Here is a 22,555-nt window from a genome sequence, read left to right as displayed (position 1 = left end):
AAAGATGCTACAGAATCTCTATCTGTGGCAGTCCTTAAAAGCCATATACATCGACTTGGGAAAGTCACTCCACCATTCCATGACTTTATTGCCTGATTTGTAAAATGGACAAAATAAAGGACCTACTTCATAAGTTGTCATGAGAATTCACTGAGGTAATAAATGTGAAGCACTTAAATAAGTACAAAACCTGGCTCACTGTATTCATTAATAAATGTTACTATCAATTTAGTAAACAGTGTCCAGTAATTACTGTAAGTATCTTGCTGACTCTGGAATAAAGAAGCATAAAGCATTATTTCCCTTTTATTACAATGACTCAATTAAAGAATCACTCTATAGCCATTTCCCCAAAGGCTCATCTTATTCCCAAGAACCACAAAGAAGGACCTTTGACTTTAGAAAAAGTCCAAGATTTAATGTTTCTCCACCTGAATGGCTCATAAATGTTTTGTCTTGCATTGTGCTCCTAATGCGTTCTCCTATTACTGATCATCAGCATAATAAATAAGTATTTTGTAATGGTGCTCATAAACCCCAGATGATTATGCTGCACTTAAAAGTTTAATCAACATTTTCTCATACACTGTCTAATTTGCTTGTAACAACCCTAGGGAGGCTGGTTTTACTGTTTCCATTTTGTGCATAAGAGATGAGAAATTCAGAGAAATTACACGACCAACCTAAGGTCACAAAATTGCCAGATGGCCAGCTGGGACTCAAACCTTGGTTTTCTTACTTCAAATTCCATGTCATTGCACGAACTTTTGGTCTCTTGGCCTGGAAAAGATTGGTTTAGCAGAGCATTTGTGGAATCTTGTGTGAGTAGATGGTACTTTGGGCATGGGTTTGCTGATTTCCTACTGAGATGACAACCAACATTTGTAGTGTCCTCTGTATTAGTCCATAGCTGTTTTACTTTCCACTATGGAATTACTGCATTTCCTTCATCCCTGGTGAGTCCACAGAGAAACAAAACCAAAAATAACCAAATGTAAAAGGCAGGTTATTTATTATTTTTTTTTGTAAGAACTCATTAAGTTTAAAATAAATGCAGGTCATTCACCACTTAAGTTTTTGAGCTTCGCATGGAATATACAGAGAAAAGGGTGCTCCATTTCAGTTTTTAAGAGTATGTGATTGTATAATCAAATACATTTTATAGGTCAATTCCACACTTTTATTTCTTTGAGACTTTGTCATTTCAGATAATGCAGTATTGCATTTTCAGTTTTGAGAGATTTTCCATTCTACCAATTCCAGTTTTGCTAATTTCTATAAGCTGTTCTTTTTTTTATCCTTCAGAGATTTGGTATTGCATTGAAATGTCTGTTGTTAAAATGTTTATCTTTGATAATAACTAAAGCATATTATTGGCTATAAGGATTTGAAAAAAATTTTTGATTCTGCATACCTTGAAATTTTGTTGTCATAAGTTCCAGAAGTCATCATTCTTGCTAACAGCATGATCTTCTATCATTTTTATATTGAACTTAAAAAAATTATTGTAAGTTACAACACTTAGCATGACATTTTAGTAATAATATTCACATGCATTATCATCATATTTCCCAACAAATTTAAGCAGAGATGAAAGTCTGCCATACGGAGACATGCCAGGGTTGGAACTCCAGTAATTCTGTATAGAAATCATCTTTTTTGTGTTCAAAGCATAATCATTCATTTTAAAATTTGTCCAATATCATTGTGACAAACATCAAAACCCCTTCCTATCTATAACTGAATCACTTAAACACTAAACTAAGCTGCGCTATTATTTATAACAAATGTGATGTTATTTCCAAAGTTATTAAAATGCTTTGTATTAACCAATAAATTTAAATGTTCATACTGCTGTTAGCAAGGTCACCAGTGAGATTCTAGTTTCCACATTGAAAAATTACCCTTTGATTCTCATTTTACCATTTCCAGATTTTGCAAAATTAAACTTTTCTAACATTTTTTAAAAGGCTTTATTTATTTATTTGACAGAGAGAGAGAGACAGCGAGAGAGGGAACACAAGCAGGGGGAGTGGGAGAGGGAGAAGCAGGCTTCCTGCGGAGCAGGGAGCCCGATGCGGGGCCCGACCCCAGGATTCTGGGATCATGACCTGAGCCGAAGGCAGACACTTAACAACTGAGCCACCCAGGTGCCCCCTTTTCGAACATTTTGAAATCTCTGATCTCATGGCCTTCTGGATGGCAGGATTTTTTTTCTCTCTCCTCTCTGAACACTTCTCACTTTTTCCTTCCTCTGTCTCCATTTCAAGGAAACCAGAAACCCTGAAGCCATTTTACACTCTACTTTCACTCATCTCACCCTTAAATTGTCCTCCAATGTCTGTAGTGTCTATGTCCCAGATGTCTAATAAATCCTGCCCCCTCGTTATTTCCATTGCCATGACTCAGGACTTCTTCCTTCTCAACTTTATGGCCACTATGCCATCTTTACTGATTTTACTTTTTCTACTCTTATCCTGCTTGCTTTATCCCTACAATATTGTTAGAGAGACACACAAAAAGATGTGTGGAGTTTTACACCCTACAAAGAGGACAACCATACTACAAAAACCATCCATGGCCCCTCATGCTCTGTTTTCCTTCTATTCCTTCACAGGAACCCATGTTCTTGAAATGCCTTAATTTTACCATCTTCTCTCATGCCTGTGATTTGCACATGGCTCTTCCTTTTATCTACAATGATCTTGCTCACATGCCTCTTCCTTCACCACTCCAATTTTCTCCTGGTTAGCTGCTACTCATCAAATCAGATGGGTTTTGCTTCCTTCAGAGAGCCATCTTTTACCAACCTTCCACCAAGCTGCAGTCCCAGAGCACCTGCAGGAGGGACTATCAAGAAATAAACTCCCTCTTCCTCCTCAGCACCACCTTTCCCAGCCTCCTTTGCAGTTATTACAGTCATGTAACCACAAAGGACCTAGCCCAAAACAATACCCCTGGAGCTGCTCCATGCTTTTTTTGTCTTCCATGGCTGGATACAAATAAACAAGGCAACATGGGAAGCCCTGAGATGAAGGTGGCAGAGTCCCTATACGAGATATATGAGTCACTATCCTTGGTTTCTGAACTATCACTTGGAGAAAAGTTTCTGGCTGATTAGGAATACCTATCTTGGACTTTGTATGATTAAAGTACCAACTTTTATCACCACAGGTAGTTTATGCTAATACACTTTGTACACTTTAGCGAAAACATCTACTTGTCTAAGTGGGCAGCTCTCAGGGAGAGCCTAATACACTACCTATTATACTTACTACTCAATCAGTGTTTCTAAATAATAATTACATGAGTGAATAAAAATGCTTTCAGGACAGAAAACAGAATACATCAGACGGGACATCTTTTTTTTTTTTTTTTAAGACTTTATTTATTTATTTGACAGAGAGAGCGCATGAGCACAAGCAGGGGGAGCTGCAGGCAGAGGAAGAAGCAGGCTCCCCACTGAGCAGGGAGCCCGATGTAGGGCTCGATCCCAGGACCCTGAGATCATGACCTGAGCCGAAGGTAGATGCTTAACTGACTGAGCCACCCAGGCGCCCCAGATGGGACATCTTTAATCAAGCTGTCATAGTTGATGTGCAAAGTTAACTTAATTTTTAAATATTACAGCTTTCATAAGGTAACTTCATAGTTACCCTCTTTAGAAACGCATTTTTCTTCAAATCGTATCTATGATAGACAAAGATATATGCTTATGGTATGAGGCATCTATCATATTTTATTTTAGATAATTCTCCTTGGATAGGCCAGTTTTATCCCCAATTTACTGGTATGTAGCAGATTTTAACAGGTGATAATGCTACGATCCTTTTACTTTTCTTAAAATCTTTTATTCAGTAGGAAGATGGTAATTAGTTTTCTAAAAAAGCTGGATAATTCTCCTAAGCCTACCATTGTTAACTATTTTGATTTGTGATACTGCATTATGAAGGGGTCATGGCAGGTGAGATAAACCTACAAGCAATAATTAGGTGATTTTTTTTCAGTAGCTAATAATCAAATTTTAAAGCTGAAATTCTTCAATCTTAGTGTTTACCCATCATTTATATGAGATAGTCTAATAAAAAGGCATAATATTGACTCTTAGAATGAACCACCCTTTGTATAATTATATGGAACTATAAAAGTGGGTGCAACCTATTGACTCTGTCAGGAAAAGAACAGTTCTTTACTTGGACATTTATACTTGTGTAACACTAGAAACAGGATGTCAATTTCTATGAATGAAGGTAAGCATAATTTCTACTATCTTGTAACTTTCATATTTTTAAAGGATAATGCATAGATTCAGATGTTAGATGAGTCAAGTTTTCCCATGTAAGAAATTAGTAAAGTTTTAATACTAATTATATATCTGAAATGCCAGTTTGGGTTTCAACTGAAAGGAACGTAGGCTCTCAGTTTACATTTGATGTTATTTAGTTTTAATCTGATCTACTTCCCATCGTGCACTGGATAAAATAAAAACTTTATTTTACAGCTAATTCAATTCAAATTGTTTAAGCTATTGTTGTCCAGAATTCGCTAAGAAGCTTAAGACGTAGGATCCTAAAAACTTTCTCTTCACAGGCTAAGTTAATGCATCCTTGAAACAGTAAACAGTATCTCTAAATACTAAAGACAGACTTTGAACTACAGACATTATTAGTGTTAGCTACTTAGGAGAAATTTGATAAAATGTTTTCATATTTTAAATACTTTAAAATGTTTTAAAATTTAAATAATTTAAAATATCCTTGGACTAAAAACATTCCATATATAATAAAGTTAAGATAAATAGCAGAGGGGCTAAAGAAAAAAGAGCTTTCTTTTGTATTCTTACTGCCCTAGTCTCAAATGATCTACATATAAATTGGTTAAGTGCATATCAAGTAAAGTTGTAACCTACAGGCCTTTTATAATCAGTAGGAAGCTTCAATTGTACTTTCAAATCCTATAAAGGAATACTACTACTACGAGAAATCTGCCATTATCTCTCATTCATTGGCAGATATCATGGCAACATTTTAAATTTTGTTTGTTGCCTCAGGTTAAATATTTAGAAATAAAAATAACAATGTAAAGATTAATCCCATCATAAAATTTTGGCTATCACTTCAGGTTAAATAGAAATAAAAATTCACAACATAAAGATTAATTCCATCATCTGATTAAGTTATGGAATAAAAGTTTATAAGAATACAAATAAATTTTGGGGCACCTGGGTGGCTCAGTCGATTAAGCGTCTGCCTTCGGTTCAGGTCTGGGATAGAGCCCCGCACCCGGGCTTCGGAAGCCTGCTTCTCCCTCTCCCACTCCTCCTGCTTGTGTTCCCTCTCTCGCTATGCCTCTCTCTGTCAAATAAATTTTTTTTAAAAAAGAATACAAATAAATTTATATACCTAATTTTATTCCAAAATTTGAAATATTATTTGGCGTGAGCCAATTAACTTTTAGCAAGGTGTTCCTTGTCTAGAAGGCCAACTTAATCAGCTTTTTAAATATCTCACACTTTAAATAATCTTACCGGATTTGCATTTTTATTAACTGCTTCAATAATTTCTTTAGACTCTGGTTGCTAAGGGCGCTGGGAATGGTGCTGGTTTGGATCATCTATGTATAGCAATTAGTCTTCTGGGAAGTAGAGCAGAATTTGCTTCAGGTTTCTCTGTAACAAAGCACACAGAGTTTCTCTGATTCCCTGGTAGAAAAGAGTATTCCATAGGTGTCCAGAGTAGTGTGTGTGTGTGTGTGTGTGTGTGTGTGATTTATGTCACTATTTATCAATATTGAGCAGAGTATCCCATGTGAGACTGGCTGTCATGCGACTAATGACACAGCCTGGTGAGTAGGAGCTCATGAATATTAGTTCCCTCCCTTACCCCCTGCCCCGATCCTTTTCTAATGTAACTTAAACATTTCAACACATGCTCTATGAAACATTTCTCCTTTCCACACAATTTGGCAGAAACAGGGTAGAATTTTTTTAAATTATGTAAAAAATAAGAGAAAGCAATTGAAATAAGATAGTTGTCTGAGGACACATTTATTTTCCTTTCCATCTGAAAACCTATGAAATGCCAAAAAAATTTTTTAATAAGGAGTAAAATACAAACAAAGGTATGAAAACAAAAAAGCAATGCCCGGTGATGGGTATTAAGGAGGGCACATATTGCACGGAGCACTGGGTGTTATACGCAAACAATGAATCATAGAGCACTACATCCAAAACTAATGATGTACTGTATGGTGACTAACATAACATAATTTAAAAAAAAAAAAAGCAATGCCACCTACAGTCTAGAAATGTTAAAGAATTCTGGAAAGATAGAAGGTGGGCAGGATCACATCTCTAGAGATACAAATAAAGGAAAACGCAAGCACAAGCAAAAGTATACTGTGATGGGAAAATGACAGGGGAGCCAGGCCACAGGATAAAAGAGGTGGTTTTTAAGCATTCCTCAGAGCAGTTGCTAATGGGGGAGAAATGGTCAGAGTAAGCCTAGTCAATACATCTCCCCTCTCTAATTTGTAGTAAGCAGTGGACAGCAATTGCGTTTGCCCATAACCAAAAGTGGAGCGTGGGCAATGTGGCCCCGGGAGGCAGGGCAATGTTCCAGAGAGGACAGGAACTGCTGAACTCAGAGGGAAGCTGAGGCACGCTGCAAAGCTTCCCAACAGCACATCTGGCCTCTCCCACACAATCACCAAAGACTGACCTTGAACAGAAAAGGCAAATGCAGAGATACCAAACACAAAAACGAACAAACAGGGATTACTCAACATTTGAAGGAAATGACCACTACTATAAAGAGAAAAGGAGATCAGGACTTTAAAATAACAATGTGAGAATATATTACATTTAAAGAGATTCAAGCAGAGATTTTGAAATAAAAATTTCTTCGTTGGGGTGCCTGGGTGTCTCAGTCGGTTGCCTCAGGGTCCTGGGATGAGTCCTGCATAGGGCTTCCTGCTCAGCAGGGAGTATGCATCTCCCTCTGTCCCCCTACCCTCACCCCTGCTTGTGCGCAATTGCTCTCTCTCTACTCTCTCTCTCAAATAAATAAAATGTTTTAATAAATAAAAATGTCTTCATGAAATTAAAAAAAATATTTGAATAATAGACATTACTGGAGAGCAAAATAGTGAACTGGAAGATGAAGTCAAAGAATTTTCCCATGATACAGTGTGAAAGGAAAAATTATATATATGTGTATATATATGCATACCCATATATATGTATGAGTATGAATTCATACATATAAATGAGTGACAGAAAGCTTAAGATGCAGGGAAAGACGGATCAGGAACTGTTAATATGTAACCAGAAAAATTAGACAGAAGATATATAAACATCTACATATCCAGCTGGAAATAGACACTTAGCATCAATTCCTTCTTCTTTTGCCAAATGTACTCCAATTGATCTCAGGGTGATGGAAATGATCCTTCCCCCATTCTCAGTCCATGTAATTCAGTTGACTCCAAGTAGGACTTTGATAAAAGGCATGTAACTCAGATCTGAATAATCAGATCATTGTTTTTCTGGCTATGGTGACTAAGATATTGAATTTATAACTTAATTAGAGCCAGTGGTACATCATGAAATTTTGTAGAGCTGGTAGAAAATTCAGTGATTATACCCATAGATATAAATTTGAAGGATTTCAGCCAGGTGCTGCTGTAGGTGAGCCTTCAAAGAAGTGGAGAAATTTCTTGCTCTTGATGTAAAAAAAGAGAGAGAAACAGCTTAAAAAAAAAGATTTTGATTTATCTGAGAGAGAGAGTGAGCACAAGACAGGGACAGAGGGAAAAGGAGAAGCAGACTCCCCACTAAACAGGGAGCCTGACTCAGGGCTTGATCTCAGGACCCCAGGATCATGACCTGAGCCAAAGGCAGATGCTTAACTGACTGAGCCACCCAGGTGCCCCAAGAAACAGCTTTGATGACATTAAGACCCGGATCCATCTGGGTCTTAAACTAGTTCTACAACAGACCTTTTTAGTTTTGGAGCCTCTTAATTCTAGTTTGGGTTAAGCCAGTTCTGGTTGTGTTTTTCTATTACTTGCCATGAAAAGATGCTTAACCTATGAAGAAATAAATAATGATACTAAACAAAATAGAAGAAAATTTCCCAGAGCCCAAGAAAGATAATCACTAGATTAGAAGTGACCACAGAGTACAGAACAAGATAAACAGAAAATCCCCACTGAGTTACATGATGGTGAAATTTCAGAACACCAAGAATATAGTAAAAGTCCTAAAGATTTCAGAGAAAAAAGTGAAGTACCAAGAAATGAATGAGAAATAGCTTGACATAGGACACTTTATCTGCAAATATTTGATGGCAAAAGGGAATAATAAAGTTAAAATTTCTGAGGGAAAATGACTTTGAAAGAGTTTTGTATCTATTAAACTGCTATCTAATAGGAAGCCAAAATAAGATTTTTGGACATGCAAGGACCTAGGCATGTTACCACCAAATAATACTTTTCTGGCAGAATTACTTACATACAGAATCTAGAAAAATTAATATGAATCCAAGAAAAAGAATTATAAAGATTGTGAGAAACAATTTATAATTGTCTAAGTATTTTATAAAGTTTAATTTCTTAAAAATCAGAAACTAAAATACTGGATGTATTAATATGGGTAGAAGAGACACTCAGGGAGGAGAGAAATGAAAGCATGCTAAGCTTATTATAGTGTAAATGGAGAAGATACAATCAACTTTTGAGGTTAACAAAAATCTTAAGTCATTTAAACAAGTAACAATATGATATTTTGATGACTTCTCATCAGAAACAATGGAGGACAGAATAACATTTGAAGTCCTTAAAAAAAAAAAAAAAACTGTTAAACAGATGTTCTCCATCCAGCAAAAGTATACCTTAACATATTTTTCAAGCAGAACTGCCTTACAAAAAATTCCAAAAAAGTCCTCCAGATTGAAAAGAGAGGACACTATACAGTAACTCAAATCTACAGGAAGAAATGAGTAGGGGATGTGGTAAATACAACACTGTATTTTGGAGTGCAGAACATAAGAAAATAACATTTTAAAAACCTACCAATAAATGAGAATGGTTTTCTAAAAGAATTGCTAGACACAAAAGAAGGCAGTAAAGAAAGAACAGATGGTAGAAAAAGGAGACATAGAAAACAAATATCAAAATATAAGTATCATAGCAACAATTACACTAAATGTCAATGACTAAACATTAATTAAAAGGCAGAGACTATCAAGCTGGATAAAAGAGCAATATCTAACTCTACTATATACAGGAAACACACTTTAAAGACACAAATAGGTTGATGGAAAAAGATTTACTATGGAAACAAATATATGATATCTGCAATAACTATCTCAGACAAAACCGACTTTAACAGGAAATATTACTAAAGACAAAAAAAATCTTGTAATGATAAAGGAAAAATACAACCAGAAACCAATAATTACAAATATGCATACATCTAAGAACAGAAAATCCCCAAAATGAAGTAAATACTGAACAGAATGAAGAGACTAGACAACTTAATTATAATTGAAATGTTAATACTCCTCTCTCAGTATCTGATAGAATAGACAGAAAATCACTAAGAATATAGAAGCCTTGAACAGCACTATTAACTAACTGGACCTAATAACCTATTGAGAAACTTAACCAAACCACAGAAGAATACACTTTCTTTTCAAGTAATAATCTCCTGGATAGACCACATGCCAGCCATAAAACATGTTTCAACAAGTCTACATTTGAATTTAGACAGACTAAAATCATACAAAGTATGTTTCCTGACCACAACCAGACTGGATTAGAATTCAACAACTGAAAGAAATTTGGGGAAACCCCACATATTTGGAAATTAAACATTACGCTTCCAAAAAATAACTTGTGAGTAAAAGAAACAGCTACAAATGAAAACAACAAATTAGAGTTTATGGGATGCCACTAACACAATGTTTAGAAAGTATCTTGTAGCTTTAAATGCTTACAGTAGAAGGATGAAAGATCTAAAAATCAATAACCTAAGGTTACATACCAAGGAAGTAGAGAAAGAGCATATCAACCCCAAAGTAATGAGAAAGAAAAATCAGAGAGAAAAAAAACAATGAAAACAATGAAACCTAAAGTAGAAAGACAATAGAGAAAAACCAATAAAATTAAAAACTGGTTCTTTATAAATATCACGAAATTTGATAAACCATTAGCCAGAAAAGAGAGATGACACGAATTATCAAAATCAGGAATGAAAGAGGGGACATTACTGCAGGTCCTACAAGAATTAAAAGGATTATAAGGGAATTTTATGAATAAACTTATTCCAAAAATAGACAAATTAGATGGATAAATTTCTTGAAAGGCACAAATAACCCAAATTTACTCAAGAAAAGTATAAATTCAGAAAAGACCTATAAAAAGATAAGAAAAGTGAATTGGTAATTAAATATATTCCCTGAAAGAAAACAAAAAGCCCAGACAACCCAATTCATCAGGCTGCGCTGGTGACTTGTAACAGAAATCTTAGAAAGAAATAGTAACAATATTATGTGTACTACTTCAGGAAATAGAAGGGAACATTTCTCAACTCCATCAGTGAGGCCACTATTACACTGATACCAAAGCCATACAGAGACATTACACAAAAGAAAAGCTACAGACCAATATTTTTCATGAATGTAAACACCAAAATCCTTAACAAAATATTAGCAAACTGAATTCAGCAACATATAAAATGTTGACTTAATATTAGAAAATCAATTAATGTAAAATAATAGAATGAGAAAAAGCACACAATCACCTCAATAGCTGTAGAGAAAGCATCAGATAAAATTTAACACCCCCTCATGATTAAAAACTCTTAAAGTCATCATGGAAGATATGTTCTTCAACCTAATAATAGGTAATTATGAAAATTCTAATATTAACATCATACTCAATGGTGAAAAACAATGCATTTCCCCTAAGACCGGGAAAGAGGCAAGATGTCCACTCTCTGGACATCTATTCAACAATGTCCTGGAGCTTCTAACCAGTGCACTGTGGTGGAAAAAAAGAAGTTAAAGGCATATAGTTGGGAAAGAAAGAAGCAAACTGTCCTATTATAGCAAAAGACATGTTCTTATAAGTTTCTAAGAAATCCAGAAAAAAAGTATTAAAGTTAATGACAAGGTTGTAGGTTATAAGAGCAATATAAAAATTCAAATTTTATTTTTATAATTTATTTTTTAAAGATTTATTTGACAGAGAGAAAGACACAGTGAGAGAGGGAACACAAGCAGGGGCAGTGGGAGAGGGAGAAGCAGGCTTCCCGCTGAGCAGGGAGCCCGATTCGGGGCTCGATCCCAGGATCATGACCTGTGCCAAAGGCAGACACTTAACTGACTAAGCCACCCAGGCACCCCTATTTTTATACTTTAACAACAGATAATCTGAAAGTGAAATTAAGAAAACAATTCTGTTCAAAATACCTCAAAACTAATAAAATTCTTAGGAATACATTTAACAATAACAACAAAGTATATGACCTGTCCATGGAAAACTGTAAAACCCTACTGAGAGAAATCAAGAAATATCTACATAATAGAGAAAAATGCCATGTTTCTGGATTAGGAGACTTGGTATTGTTAAGATGGCATTTCTGCCAAACTGATATATAGGCTAAATGCAATTCCTCTCAAAATCCTTGCAAGCTTTTCCATGGAAATTGACAAGCTGATCCTAAAATTTATAATGCAAAGAACTTAGAATAGCCAAAACCAATGTGGAAAAAGAACAAATTTGGAGGATTTATACTATCTGATTTCAAAATTTACCATGAAGCTACAAAATCAAGACTGTGTGGTATTGACTTACTTATGCACAGACTTATCAATCAGTGGAATCGAATATAAAGTCTAGAAACAAACCCATATATTTATGGTCATTTTTTTTTTTTTTAAAGATTTTATTTATTTACTTGACAGAGAGAGACACAGCGAGAGAGGGAACACAAGCAGGGGGAGTGGGAGAGGGAGAAGCAGGCCTCCCGCCGAGCAGGGAGCCCGATGTGGGGCTCGATCCCAGGACCCTGAGGTCATGACCTGAGCCGAAGGCAGTCGCTCAACCAACTGAGCCACCCAGGCGCCCCGGTCATTTGATTTTTGACCATGGTCCCAAGGCAAGTCTATGAAGAAAACATAGTTTTATTTAACAAATGGTAAATGAATATCCATATGCAATAAATATGAACTTATACCTCTACCTCACACCCTATACAAAAATTAAAATGAATGTAAGAGAATAAAATCATAAGCCTTTTTATTGTGAACATAAGCAAAAATTGCTGTATATGACACCCAAAGCACAATCCATAAAAACTAATTAGACGCTTATCAAAATTAAGTTTCACTTCTCAAAAGACACCATTAAGAAAATAAAGAGAAGCTACAGACTCTGCAAAAATTTGTGAATCATTCATCTGACACAAGACTTGCATCCAGAATAAAGAACTCTTACAACCTAATATTAAGAAGACAACTCAATTTAAATAAGCAAAATAATTTAGTAAGCATTTTGTGAAGATGTATGAATGGCTAATAAGAAACAAGAAACAAAAAACAGTATCATTAGCCATTAGGGAAATGCCAATTAAAACCATAATGATATACCACTATATACACACTAGAATGATTATAATCAAAAAGATTGCTGACACCAAGTTTTTGTGAGGATACAGAGAAACCGGAATCCTCATACAGTGCTGGTGGGCATGTAAAATGGCCCTGCCACTTTCGAAAATGGTTTGGCAGTTTCATACAAAGCCAGACGCATACTTATCAGATGACCCAGCAATTCACTACTAGGTATTTAACCAAGAGAAATGAAAATACGTGTCCACAGAAAGATTTGTATGAAAAACTTCATAGCAGCATTACTTATGATAAACTAAAATTAGAAATAATCCAAACACCCATCAACTGGTAAATGGTGATAATCTTCAATATTATCCTTCTAAGGAATTCCATTCCATGGGTAGAATTGATGGCAATCTGCAAAATCTATTGATAGATTTGGGGGGGGGAGGGGAGCTTCCATCGTCCCAAAATATAATCATGCCACATTACCTGCCCTTATGTTCAGCCCAGTAGCCCCTAGGTCAAGTGGTCCACAAACCTTTATTCAGCACAGATCTATGCCAGGTCCTGGAGCCATGAGGGTCTTAAAACAGGTGCTGCAGATTGCCAGGTGATTATGACCATCCACCGCCTTAAAGCAGCACCCAAATTGTCCCAACAACAGACGGCCAAAGCTAAGTTTTGGCCTGTGCAAAGTGTAATCAGTTTTTGATAGAAGTTTTTTTTTCTTTCTAACCTTGTAGCCTAGACATAGTTGCTACAGTTTCAAAGCCTCCACTGAATGAAAAGAGAGAAGCAGCCTCTTCAGCTGAGAGGAGACACCTTCCACTCCACAATTTACACCCAAGCTGTTGATTAATAGATGCAGGGCTGGCCCATGAATATAAGCCTTTCTCAAACAAAGTCGAGGGTAAACAAGCCGGCCGCAGTCAATATGATTTAACCTTTAACCGAACAGTCATTTTTTTTTTAGCCATTCTGAAACACCAAATCGTGAGATTAGCATCGCCATCCACAGGAAATGGGACCTGAGGTTCAAAGGGGCCTGATCTAGTTGCTCAAATCAGTGCTAGGATTTAATCTCTCTCCCTATTCTTCTGTTAAGAGAAGTTTTCATAAAAATCTTATTTCCAACTCAAAGAGTCTAAAATGAAAAGGGAAATCCAACCTCAGAAGCTTTTGGGAGGGAAAAAAATCCTAAAAAAGAAGAATCTTCCCAACGGACTCAGTGATTGCCTCATTTTCAATCCCCCCCTCCCTTCTCTACCCTCCACCGCCCGCCGGGGTCCTGCGGGTGGGCGGTTCTTACTGTTTTTATTATAAAAGATTCCAGATTCCTTGGATCCACCCAGACCTGACACCCCGACTCAGGGGGTGCGCAGCCCGGCCGGGCAAGTCGCGCGTGCTCTGGGCCCGAAGCGGCGAACGGGGGACAGTCTCGGCGCGGCCAAGAGGTCTGCGTCGCTGCCTCCTCCCCGCTCGCCTCTTGCTTCCTACGCTGCCAGCAGCCCGGGGCGCGGAACCCCTTCCAGAAGTTCTCTCGGCCTGGGGGAGAGCGAGTTGCCGGCAGCTCTCCGCGCTCCCTCGCCTCAGGTGCCCGCGCACGTGGGGAGCAGCTGGTGCCCGTGGCGCCCGGGTGCGGTCGATGAGGCGCAGCCTGAGGAAGATGCTGAGCCCTGGGAAGCAGGAGGAGCCCCAGGGCGCGGTCTACCAGGGCGTGGAGAACGACATGGACGACTCCAAGGACTCGCTTAAGGTACCCCGGGGCGATGGGCGGTCGGGACGGGTCCGGAGCCCGGGCTGGGGCGGCAGTGCTTAACTCCGCCCTGCGGCGTTCGGGGTTTGCCCTCCCGCAGTCCCGGGACGCGAGGGCGCCGGGCACTGGGGACCTTCTCAGAATTAGGGGTGGGCGCGAGGGGCCGCGTTAGGGAGGCGCCCCAGCAGCGCCTGCTGTGTCCTTTCTGTTTGCCTGCGGGTTTGCTCAGCCTGCCCTTACCCCTGCGCGGGCACCTGCAGTCTGGGGAGACTTACCCCGAAGTAAGGGAATGGCGGGACTTGGCGAGTTCCTCCCGGGAGTGGGGGCGTCAGGAAGGACCGTGGAAGAGGAGGCCCTCCGTCGTTGGCTAGGTGGTCTTCGCGAGGGGCCGAGGGCTGGATGGGCTTGTGTCGTTTGCGCGGTTCCCGGGACACCTTGGCGTCCGGAGGGGCACACTAGCTCCAGGGGGCACGGTCAGGGGACAGAGGCTGTTGAGGGCCCAGCAAACCCGCCCCTGGCTTTCCTCACATTGTCAGCAGGAGGAAGGGTCTCTTTTTAAACGTTGAAATATCATGTCTTTCCAACCTACCCCCCTCCCCCACCTCAAATCCATTTCCTGAAGTGGAGTCGAGTTAACAGTGCCTCATGTATTTTCCAGAGCGCGGGGGAGGGGGAGTTTGCACAAATACACACACGTGACTTACAAAATTGAATTTTAGAATACTTTAAAATTCACCTGGAGATGTACCTCACTCTTTTTTGCAGCTTTATAGTATTCCCTTGTGTGAACGTATCATGATTTACTTAACTAGTTCAGCATGAGTGGACATTTAGGTTGTGTTTTTGTTTTATTTTGCTATCACACGTGATTATGTTTGTGAGTGTGAGTACAGCTGATTGTTAGTATATTAGTGAAATGTATGCATGTCAAAGTCTTAGCAGGACCAAGAGGTATGTACAGCTTTTATTTTGATAGAAATCACCAAATTGACACTGTTGCCAATAGTGTGAGTCAGGCATGTGTAGTAAATCACACAAACTGACAAACCAGACTTCTCCTATTTGCATCCAGATTAAACACTGACTTTTTTTCCCCCTCCCCCTTAATATTAGCATATTAACTAGGGTCTTTTGGCTTAATCCAAAGAACTGAGATCATGAGTTGACTTCAAGCGCCAGGATAGTGTCTTTGGTATTGGTATTATGGACTGTAAGAAAATTTTACATTTCAAAAATCTCATCAGAAATACTTAACTTACCAATGTGGTTTTGTTTTCAAGAGATATTTGCTGAAGGATTTCTGTAACACAGAGTCTCAAACTTCATGTTTTTAATTGTCTTCATTTAGTTTTATGGCCTAAGCCAAGTAGAGCTATTTATGTTATTTAAGGCTTTTAGAAGCTACAATAGAGCTTGTAGTTTGAAGGGTTTATGTATTTTATTACCTACAGTAATTCCAGATCATTCTGTAGGAACGTCAGTGGTGAGACTAATTACGAATCAGTACCATAATGCTGTGGAGAGTTCTGACTCTAAGGATTTCCTGATTAAAAACATATGGTGTATAGTATTTTCTCCAGTATAGACGTTCCATGTCAGGAATACTAACAAAATCAAAGAATGGAAGAAACCTTAGAAGATGAGAAATGTGGAAAAAGAACCATCTGACTGAGGCCTTTACCTTTTTCCATGACTTTCTTTCAAGAGAGTTAATACCTTAGCATTTGACTCTTCATTTGTTACAGTCTTTCACCTAGCTTCCCTCTATTTTTACCCCATTACTGCTTATATGTATTTCATTAAAGCAACCTAGAACAAATGTATTTGATATCTGTTTTAAAGTGCTTAGAATTAGCTTCTTTAAAAATGATCTAGTCTGTTATGTTCTGTATCTAGTCGTATAGTTTGGAATCCAAAAGAATCTGAAGTAACCCTGTGACAATAAAAAAACTATATTGAATGAATATATAATAATTTTGTCTAAATGACATCCTTGGATTACTTTCAGAACTTTAAGAAGTCTCTTCAAGGGGCGCCTGGGTAGCTCAGTTGTTAAGCGTCTGCCTTCGGCTCAGATCATGATCTCAGGGTCCTGGGACCAAGCCCCGCATTGGGTTCCCTGTTTGGCAGGAAGCCTGCTTCTTCCTCTCCTATTCCCCCTGCTTGTGTTCCTGCTCTTGCTGTCTCTCTCTCTCTCAAATAAGTAAAAATCTTAAAAAAAAAAAAAAAAAGTCTCTTCAAAACCTGACTTAACGTGTCATGTACTGAATTCAGACTGTTTAGCACATCTGATGAGCTTATATAAAGTACTTAGAGGCTCTTTCGTCATTGTGAATTCAGCAGTAACTTATGAGCATCTGAACCTAGAACTTGTTCTCAAGAGTGTGTAGTGGGGTTTGTGTTGACAGCACATCACTGAACAGACCTGTAAGTTGTTCTTTCTGGCACTGTGTGCCCTTTCTTATCACTGGGAGAACATCAAATTCAAGTGCTAAAATACTTCCAAATGTAATTAGACACTTTCTTTGATAGAGTGAGACATTGAGAAACAGCTTATTTCTGTAAGAACCTCATTTTTAATTTATTACTGAATCTGTTTGGAAATGGTTGCATGCTCATTGTTCTATCCTTCATTCACTAAAATTAAGTGTATTTACATAGAATTTTGTAGTTGAAAAGTGATACATGTATTTAAAGGACTGTCATAGAAAAATGATTTCTTCGGTACTATTCTGTGATAACAGAGCAAAAACCAAAGTTCAGACTTTTAAGGGATTTTGTTTTATTTATTTCAACCTGGCATTTATTGAATGCTTTTTGTTGTTGAGTAAATCCTAATATGCTCCATGTTTATTAACTATATTAAAATACACTAAGTACTTTAAAACTTAATTTTATTTCATATGTGTCAAACATGACCAGTCACAGCCAAAGGTAGAATTAAAGCAAGTACCTGGATCATTTTTTGGAAGAGGTTTCTGTATTTTCAGGAAGTAGTTATTTTACGGTGGTTTCTATGAAAAGCTACTGTCTTATAAAATGTCTTATTTTTGTTTCATGTGATGAAATATTTGATAAGAAATACCTTCAGAAAAAAATCAGATGTATTATTTGGTCACATACTTGCAAACTGGGGACGGCATTGAGAAATAATTTTAGTCTATATATTAGCATAGCACTGGAATGATGTTCCATTATTTTTTCCACTGATTTTTAAAAAGGTAGTCCGGGGAAATTCTAGGGTGTATATGGGTCCATATGGCCCCAACTGTTGCTCTGTAAGAACTCTGGATTTTCCTTATTTCTCTCTTTCACTCTCTCTTTCTGGAAAACCTATTTACATATATAAAGTATCATGCAAAACAAGTATCCAAATACGTAGCACACATTCAGCACAGACAGTGTGAGGGATGAACTAGAGAGTGTTTCTCAAACCTTTTGTGTCTTAGAATCCCTTTACACTTAAAATTGGTGATTCCAAAGAATTCTTGTTTATGGGGTTAAAGTTCCCAGTATTTACCATATTAGAAATTAAAGTGGATAAAACATTTAAAACATGGGAATCCATGGCACACATCCCAGTAACTGTCAGGGCTGTAATGTCACTATACATTCTATGGCCTGTCTCTCATGTGCAGTCATGAGAGACAGAAAGCCTAGGCTAGGCTAGAGAATGGCATCTTGTAGCTCTCGTGAAAGCCTCAAGGAGGAGGGTGAATTTAGGAGGGCATCAGGAAGGTTGGATTGGAAAGGAAAGAGAACGGGCCACACTTCATTCAGGTAGACAGCCTGGTATAGCTCAAGCTAAGCACTACATGAACACGGCACAGCATGGTGCTAGAAGAGGCTGGCTTCTGGAATACAACACTTGTGTGCAATTCAGGGACATGTCAGAGTTTGGCTACAGCCTCAGTTTTGGCCCAAATTCTGCAGTTTGGCTTTGGCTTTGCCTTTGGCAATCAAATATCAAAATACCTAATTCAATGCTATTTCTGGTGTCTTTGGACTGGTGTGTTATCAGTGATACCATCATATCTAAACAATATAAAAATGTTAGCAATAGGATAAGGTGTGTTGTTCATATGTATTGATAATACCTAAATACTCACTTTCAATTATAAGGAATTCTAGAAGCAACTTTGAATAACACTCTTGTCAGTCAGTTGAAGTGTAATTAATAAATATTATAATTATTTTGAAGATTCTTTTTTTTTCTTTTTAAAGATTTTATTTATTTGAGAGAGTGAGAGAGAGCACGAGAGTGGGGTGAGGGGCAGAGGGAGAAGCAGACTCCCCCCTGAGCAGGGAGTCCAGTGAGGGGCTCGATCCCTGGACTCTGGGATCATGACCTGAGCCAAAGGCAGACGCTTAACCGACTGAGCCACCCAGGTGCCCCCAATTTTGAAAATTCTTAATTTTTTGTATAAAACAGATACTAAGAATTTCCAAGTAGGGAACTAGAATAGATTGTCACTTAATATAGATATTAAAAGAGAATACTTAATTTTTGGAAAAACAGAATACACTTTTGATCTAAAATGTTTATGAAAATTTAAATAATGCAAGGCAGGATAATAGAAGCAAGTTCATCACATGAAGATTTTTATAAAATTTTGTTAGCTATAGTGACATTAATAACATCAAATAAAATTATTTTTAAAGATTTATTCAATTTTTAGTAAGTTTATTCTGTTTAGGCCATGAGATTTTCTAGAAGAAGTTCTGTTTGGGAATTTTTCATATCTTGTGAGAATGAATCTAAAGCAGAATGTCAACATTGTCACCACAAAATTTTACAAGGAAGAGACACAATGTCATTTATGATAAATCATCCTCAGTCCAGTCATAACAAAGAATATAAAAAGCATGAGGAAGAAAAGAGAGTATTAGAGAAAAGTAAGGTACTCAAAAAAAGCTCTCATTGCTTCCCTGACGGCAGTGGAAATGAGCATGTGTTTGGAGTTACACTTTCACAGGCCAGTGACAACAGCCAACTGTGCCAAAAACTTACTGAACTTGCTTTCCAAAGGCTATTCTTATGGTTTAAAATATTTTAGTCTGTCACACAGCTCATTCTATGATGATGGTTTTTACCTCAGCTTCAGTTTCTCTCGTGTGTTGGTTTTTCCATCATTGACCAGTCAGCCAAAATGCATATTCCATGCATCTCCTGTTCAAGTTCTGACTTTGCCATTTACTGGGTGCCTTTGGGCAAACTGTGTAACCTCTCCGTGTCCTTGTGTCTAGTCCTAAGTAACTGCACAATAATGCTAGCATTTCCAGGGTGCAGAGAACAATGAGGAGGTTGAGCTGACTTGGTCTGGTGCAGGATCCCACTGGTCAAAAGAGGAGAAATAACTTAATCCTGGGAGGTGAGTAGACAGCCGTCTAGACTACTGACCAAGTAAGTTACATGGCACTGCTTCAGTATGATTCTAGCTCTGCTATGTAAGGAAACATTGGATGGGAATTGACTGTCAGCAGGAAGGTCAAAGAGAGGGCAGTAATTTAGATTCCTGGACTTAATCCTTGCATTCATGAAAATCTTTTTATCTAACCAGAATCCCTCATGCTGTGATTTAAGTACATTTTCACCTGATAAAGAAAATTTCTCTATATTTTTGGGCGCCTGGTGGCTCAGTTGGTTAAACGTCTGCCTTTAGCTCAGGTCATGATCTCAGGGTCCTGCGATAGAGTCCTGCATGGGCTCAGCGGAGAGTCTGCTTCTCTCTCTCTCCCTCTGCCCCTCCCCCTCCCTGCTCGTTCTCTCTCTCTCTCTCAAAATCTTAAAAAATTTTCTCTATATTTTCACTATACTTACTATTTCTTAGATCACATCCCTTATAATTCAACAAAACTTTTCTCAAGGCCTTTTTTCTACAGCATATACAAGTTTATGATCAGAAAAGCAGATAATTTATTTAATGCACTTATTAATGTTCAGGCATGTAATTGTACCTTCTATATGTCTGTACTCATTTTGTGTTCTTCAAAAAATATTTACCTTATCATAAGCATGATAAATAGTTTTGGATGATAGTAACCTTTTAACAATTAACTTGTATTGAGGTGCCTGGGCAGCTGAGTTGGTTAAGCGTGTGACGCTTGATTTTGGTTCAAGTCATGATCTCACGGTTGTGATATTGAGTCCCACATTGGGCTCCACCCTCACCAGATTCTCTCTCTCTCCTCCCTCTGCCCCTCCCAACTTAAAGATTAACTTGTATTATTAAGTTTTACATATGCTTGTTGGACGTAACAATTTTTTATATACTTCCAGGTGGTTTTTGAAGGAAGTACATGTAGATTTAAAAACCTTATGAAGAAACAAAAGAAATTAAGCAAATATGATGATATGAATGCATCCCCTTTGCACCATGCTGCAGAAGAAGGTCAAGCGGAGCTGATGGAGATGATCATCAATGACTCCTCTTTCGAAGGTCACAGGATGTTACAATGAGTGCTGTATAAGTCCATCATCCCATTAGATTCATTGGGAAGAGTGGTATGAAGTAATTTTGAAGGGCAGATTAGTTCCAGATTATAAAGGGCCTGAATATCTCACTCAGGAGTGTGACTTTTCCCTTCAGGCCAGTTTCCACTGAAATACTGCAAAGGATGGTTCAGGGATCTGGGACATTGCACAACATGCAGAGATTTTGTTTATATACATTTTATGTATCCTTTACTATTTCCACTGAGGTCATTCTGACCTTAAATTGCATCACTGAACAAATTCAAGGCTCTAAGAAGATGGAACATCCTCTCCTACCCAGCTTCGTGCACACACAGCCTTGTTTGAGAAACTCAGCTGTAGTCACATAAGGAAGGGCGATGCCACAGATTTAAGCAATGAGATATTGTGATAAGACCTTTATTATTTAAGATGATTCCATCAATATTGTGGGAGATGGATTGGAAGTGGAAGCCCAATTGAAAAGCTACGTTAGTAGCAAAGATCCATGAGGGTTTTGAGATTGCAATAGGGCGAAAGGGGGAGAATCAAGAGCTATTTTGCATGTAGAATGGACAGTGCTTGATAAGAGATTGAGTGTGAGGAGTAAGCAGCAAACAGTTGAACTGACTTTGAGATTTCTAATTTAGGAGATTAGGCTAATAGTATAGCTTTCCAGAAAAGAAGGCATATAAGAAGAACCGAAGAAAAGTGAGAGTGAGGTGTGAAGAATAATGGATTTGATTTGGTCATACTAAATCTGAAAGATCCAGAGGACATCTACTTGGAAATACCCAGTAGACTAGTAGACTAGTAGCTAGTGTTCTAGTGGACTCGAACTCTAGAAGGAAGAGACCTGCCCCCACAGGGCCATTGTTCCTAGAAAGTATCTGAGGCTATGGAAGTACATGGAAATCCTTTAGGGGACCGTGAAATTGACAGCAAAGTTAGCTTAAGGGTAGGACACTGACATTAAGGATCAGATGGCAGAGGAAAAGCTGGCAAGAGAGTGGTGAAGAAGGCGGTGGATAAGAGATTGATTAATGGTATAGAAGCCCGGGGAAGAGTTATCAGATAGATGCATAATGAGGGTAACTGCACCCAAGAGCTCAAATAGGAAGATCACAATAACCCTTGTGTTAAAGGGCCTCACTGACCTTTGTAAAAATGATTTCTGAAAGCTGATAGAGATAAAAGTCAAATTCAAGTTATTGGTGAATAGGAATTTATTATTGTAGGCCCCTGCTTAAGTTTGGTGCTGAATAAATGCTTGAATGGAGTGACTTGATCAGACAGAATGGTCAAAGAATGTGTATGAGTATGAGAGAGTGGGAGTGTGTGCATGTGTGTGGGTGTGTTGCTGAGGATGAGGTACTTGGATGAATGAAAGGAGAATGGAAAGATAAATTTTAAAAGGAGGAAAATGGGCAGGTGGCACCTGGTGGCTCAGTCATTAAGCGTCTGCCTTCGGTTCAGGTCATGATCCCAGGGTCCTGGGATCCAGCCCCACATCGGGCTCCCTGCTCCACGGGAAGCCTGCTTCTCCCTCTCCCACTCCTCCTGCTTGTGTTCCCTCTCTCACTGTGTCTCTCTCTGTCAAATAAACAAAATCTTTAAAAAAAAAAAAAAAGGAAAATGGGCAGTATGGCTGCAGCATGGTCCCCAAATCATATTCATGACTAAATACTTCCCCCTCCTCAGACATAATAATATCCTACCACTAAT

At 38.1% G+C, this 22,555-nt stretch overlaps 1 protein-coding gene across 1 annotated transcript in view; it reads left to right on the top strand.

Annotated features, from left to right (window-relative positions):
• The first annotated feature begins 14,265 nt into the window (after positions 1–14,265).
• The window catches only part of TRPA1 (transient receptor potential cation channel subfamily A member 1), a 52,365-nt gene continuing 44,075 nt past the window's right edge, over positions 14,266–22,555 (top strand). The window contains exons 1-2 of the mRNA XM_025870526.2: positions 14,266–14,376; positions 20,657–20,816. Of these exons, the coding sequence (XP_025726311.1) occupies positions 14,266–14,376; positions 20,657–20,816 (271 nt within the window). The remainder of the gene's footprint in view (positions 14,377–20,656; positions 20,817–22,555) is intronic.

Source organism: Callorhinus ursinus, unplaced genomic scaffold (genome assembly GCF_003265705.2).
Source record: "Callorhinus ursinus isolate GAN/ISIS: 27379988/994484 unplaced genomic scaffold, GSC_fseal_2.0 scaffold5, whole genome shotgun sequence".
NCBI lineage: Eukaryota > Metazoa > Chordata > Mammalia > Carnivora > Otariidae > Callorhinus > Callorhinus ursinus.
The sequence above is the reverse complement of the archived record's forward strand: the minus strand, read 5'-3'. Positions and strand labels throughout refer to the sequence as shown.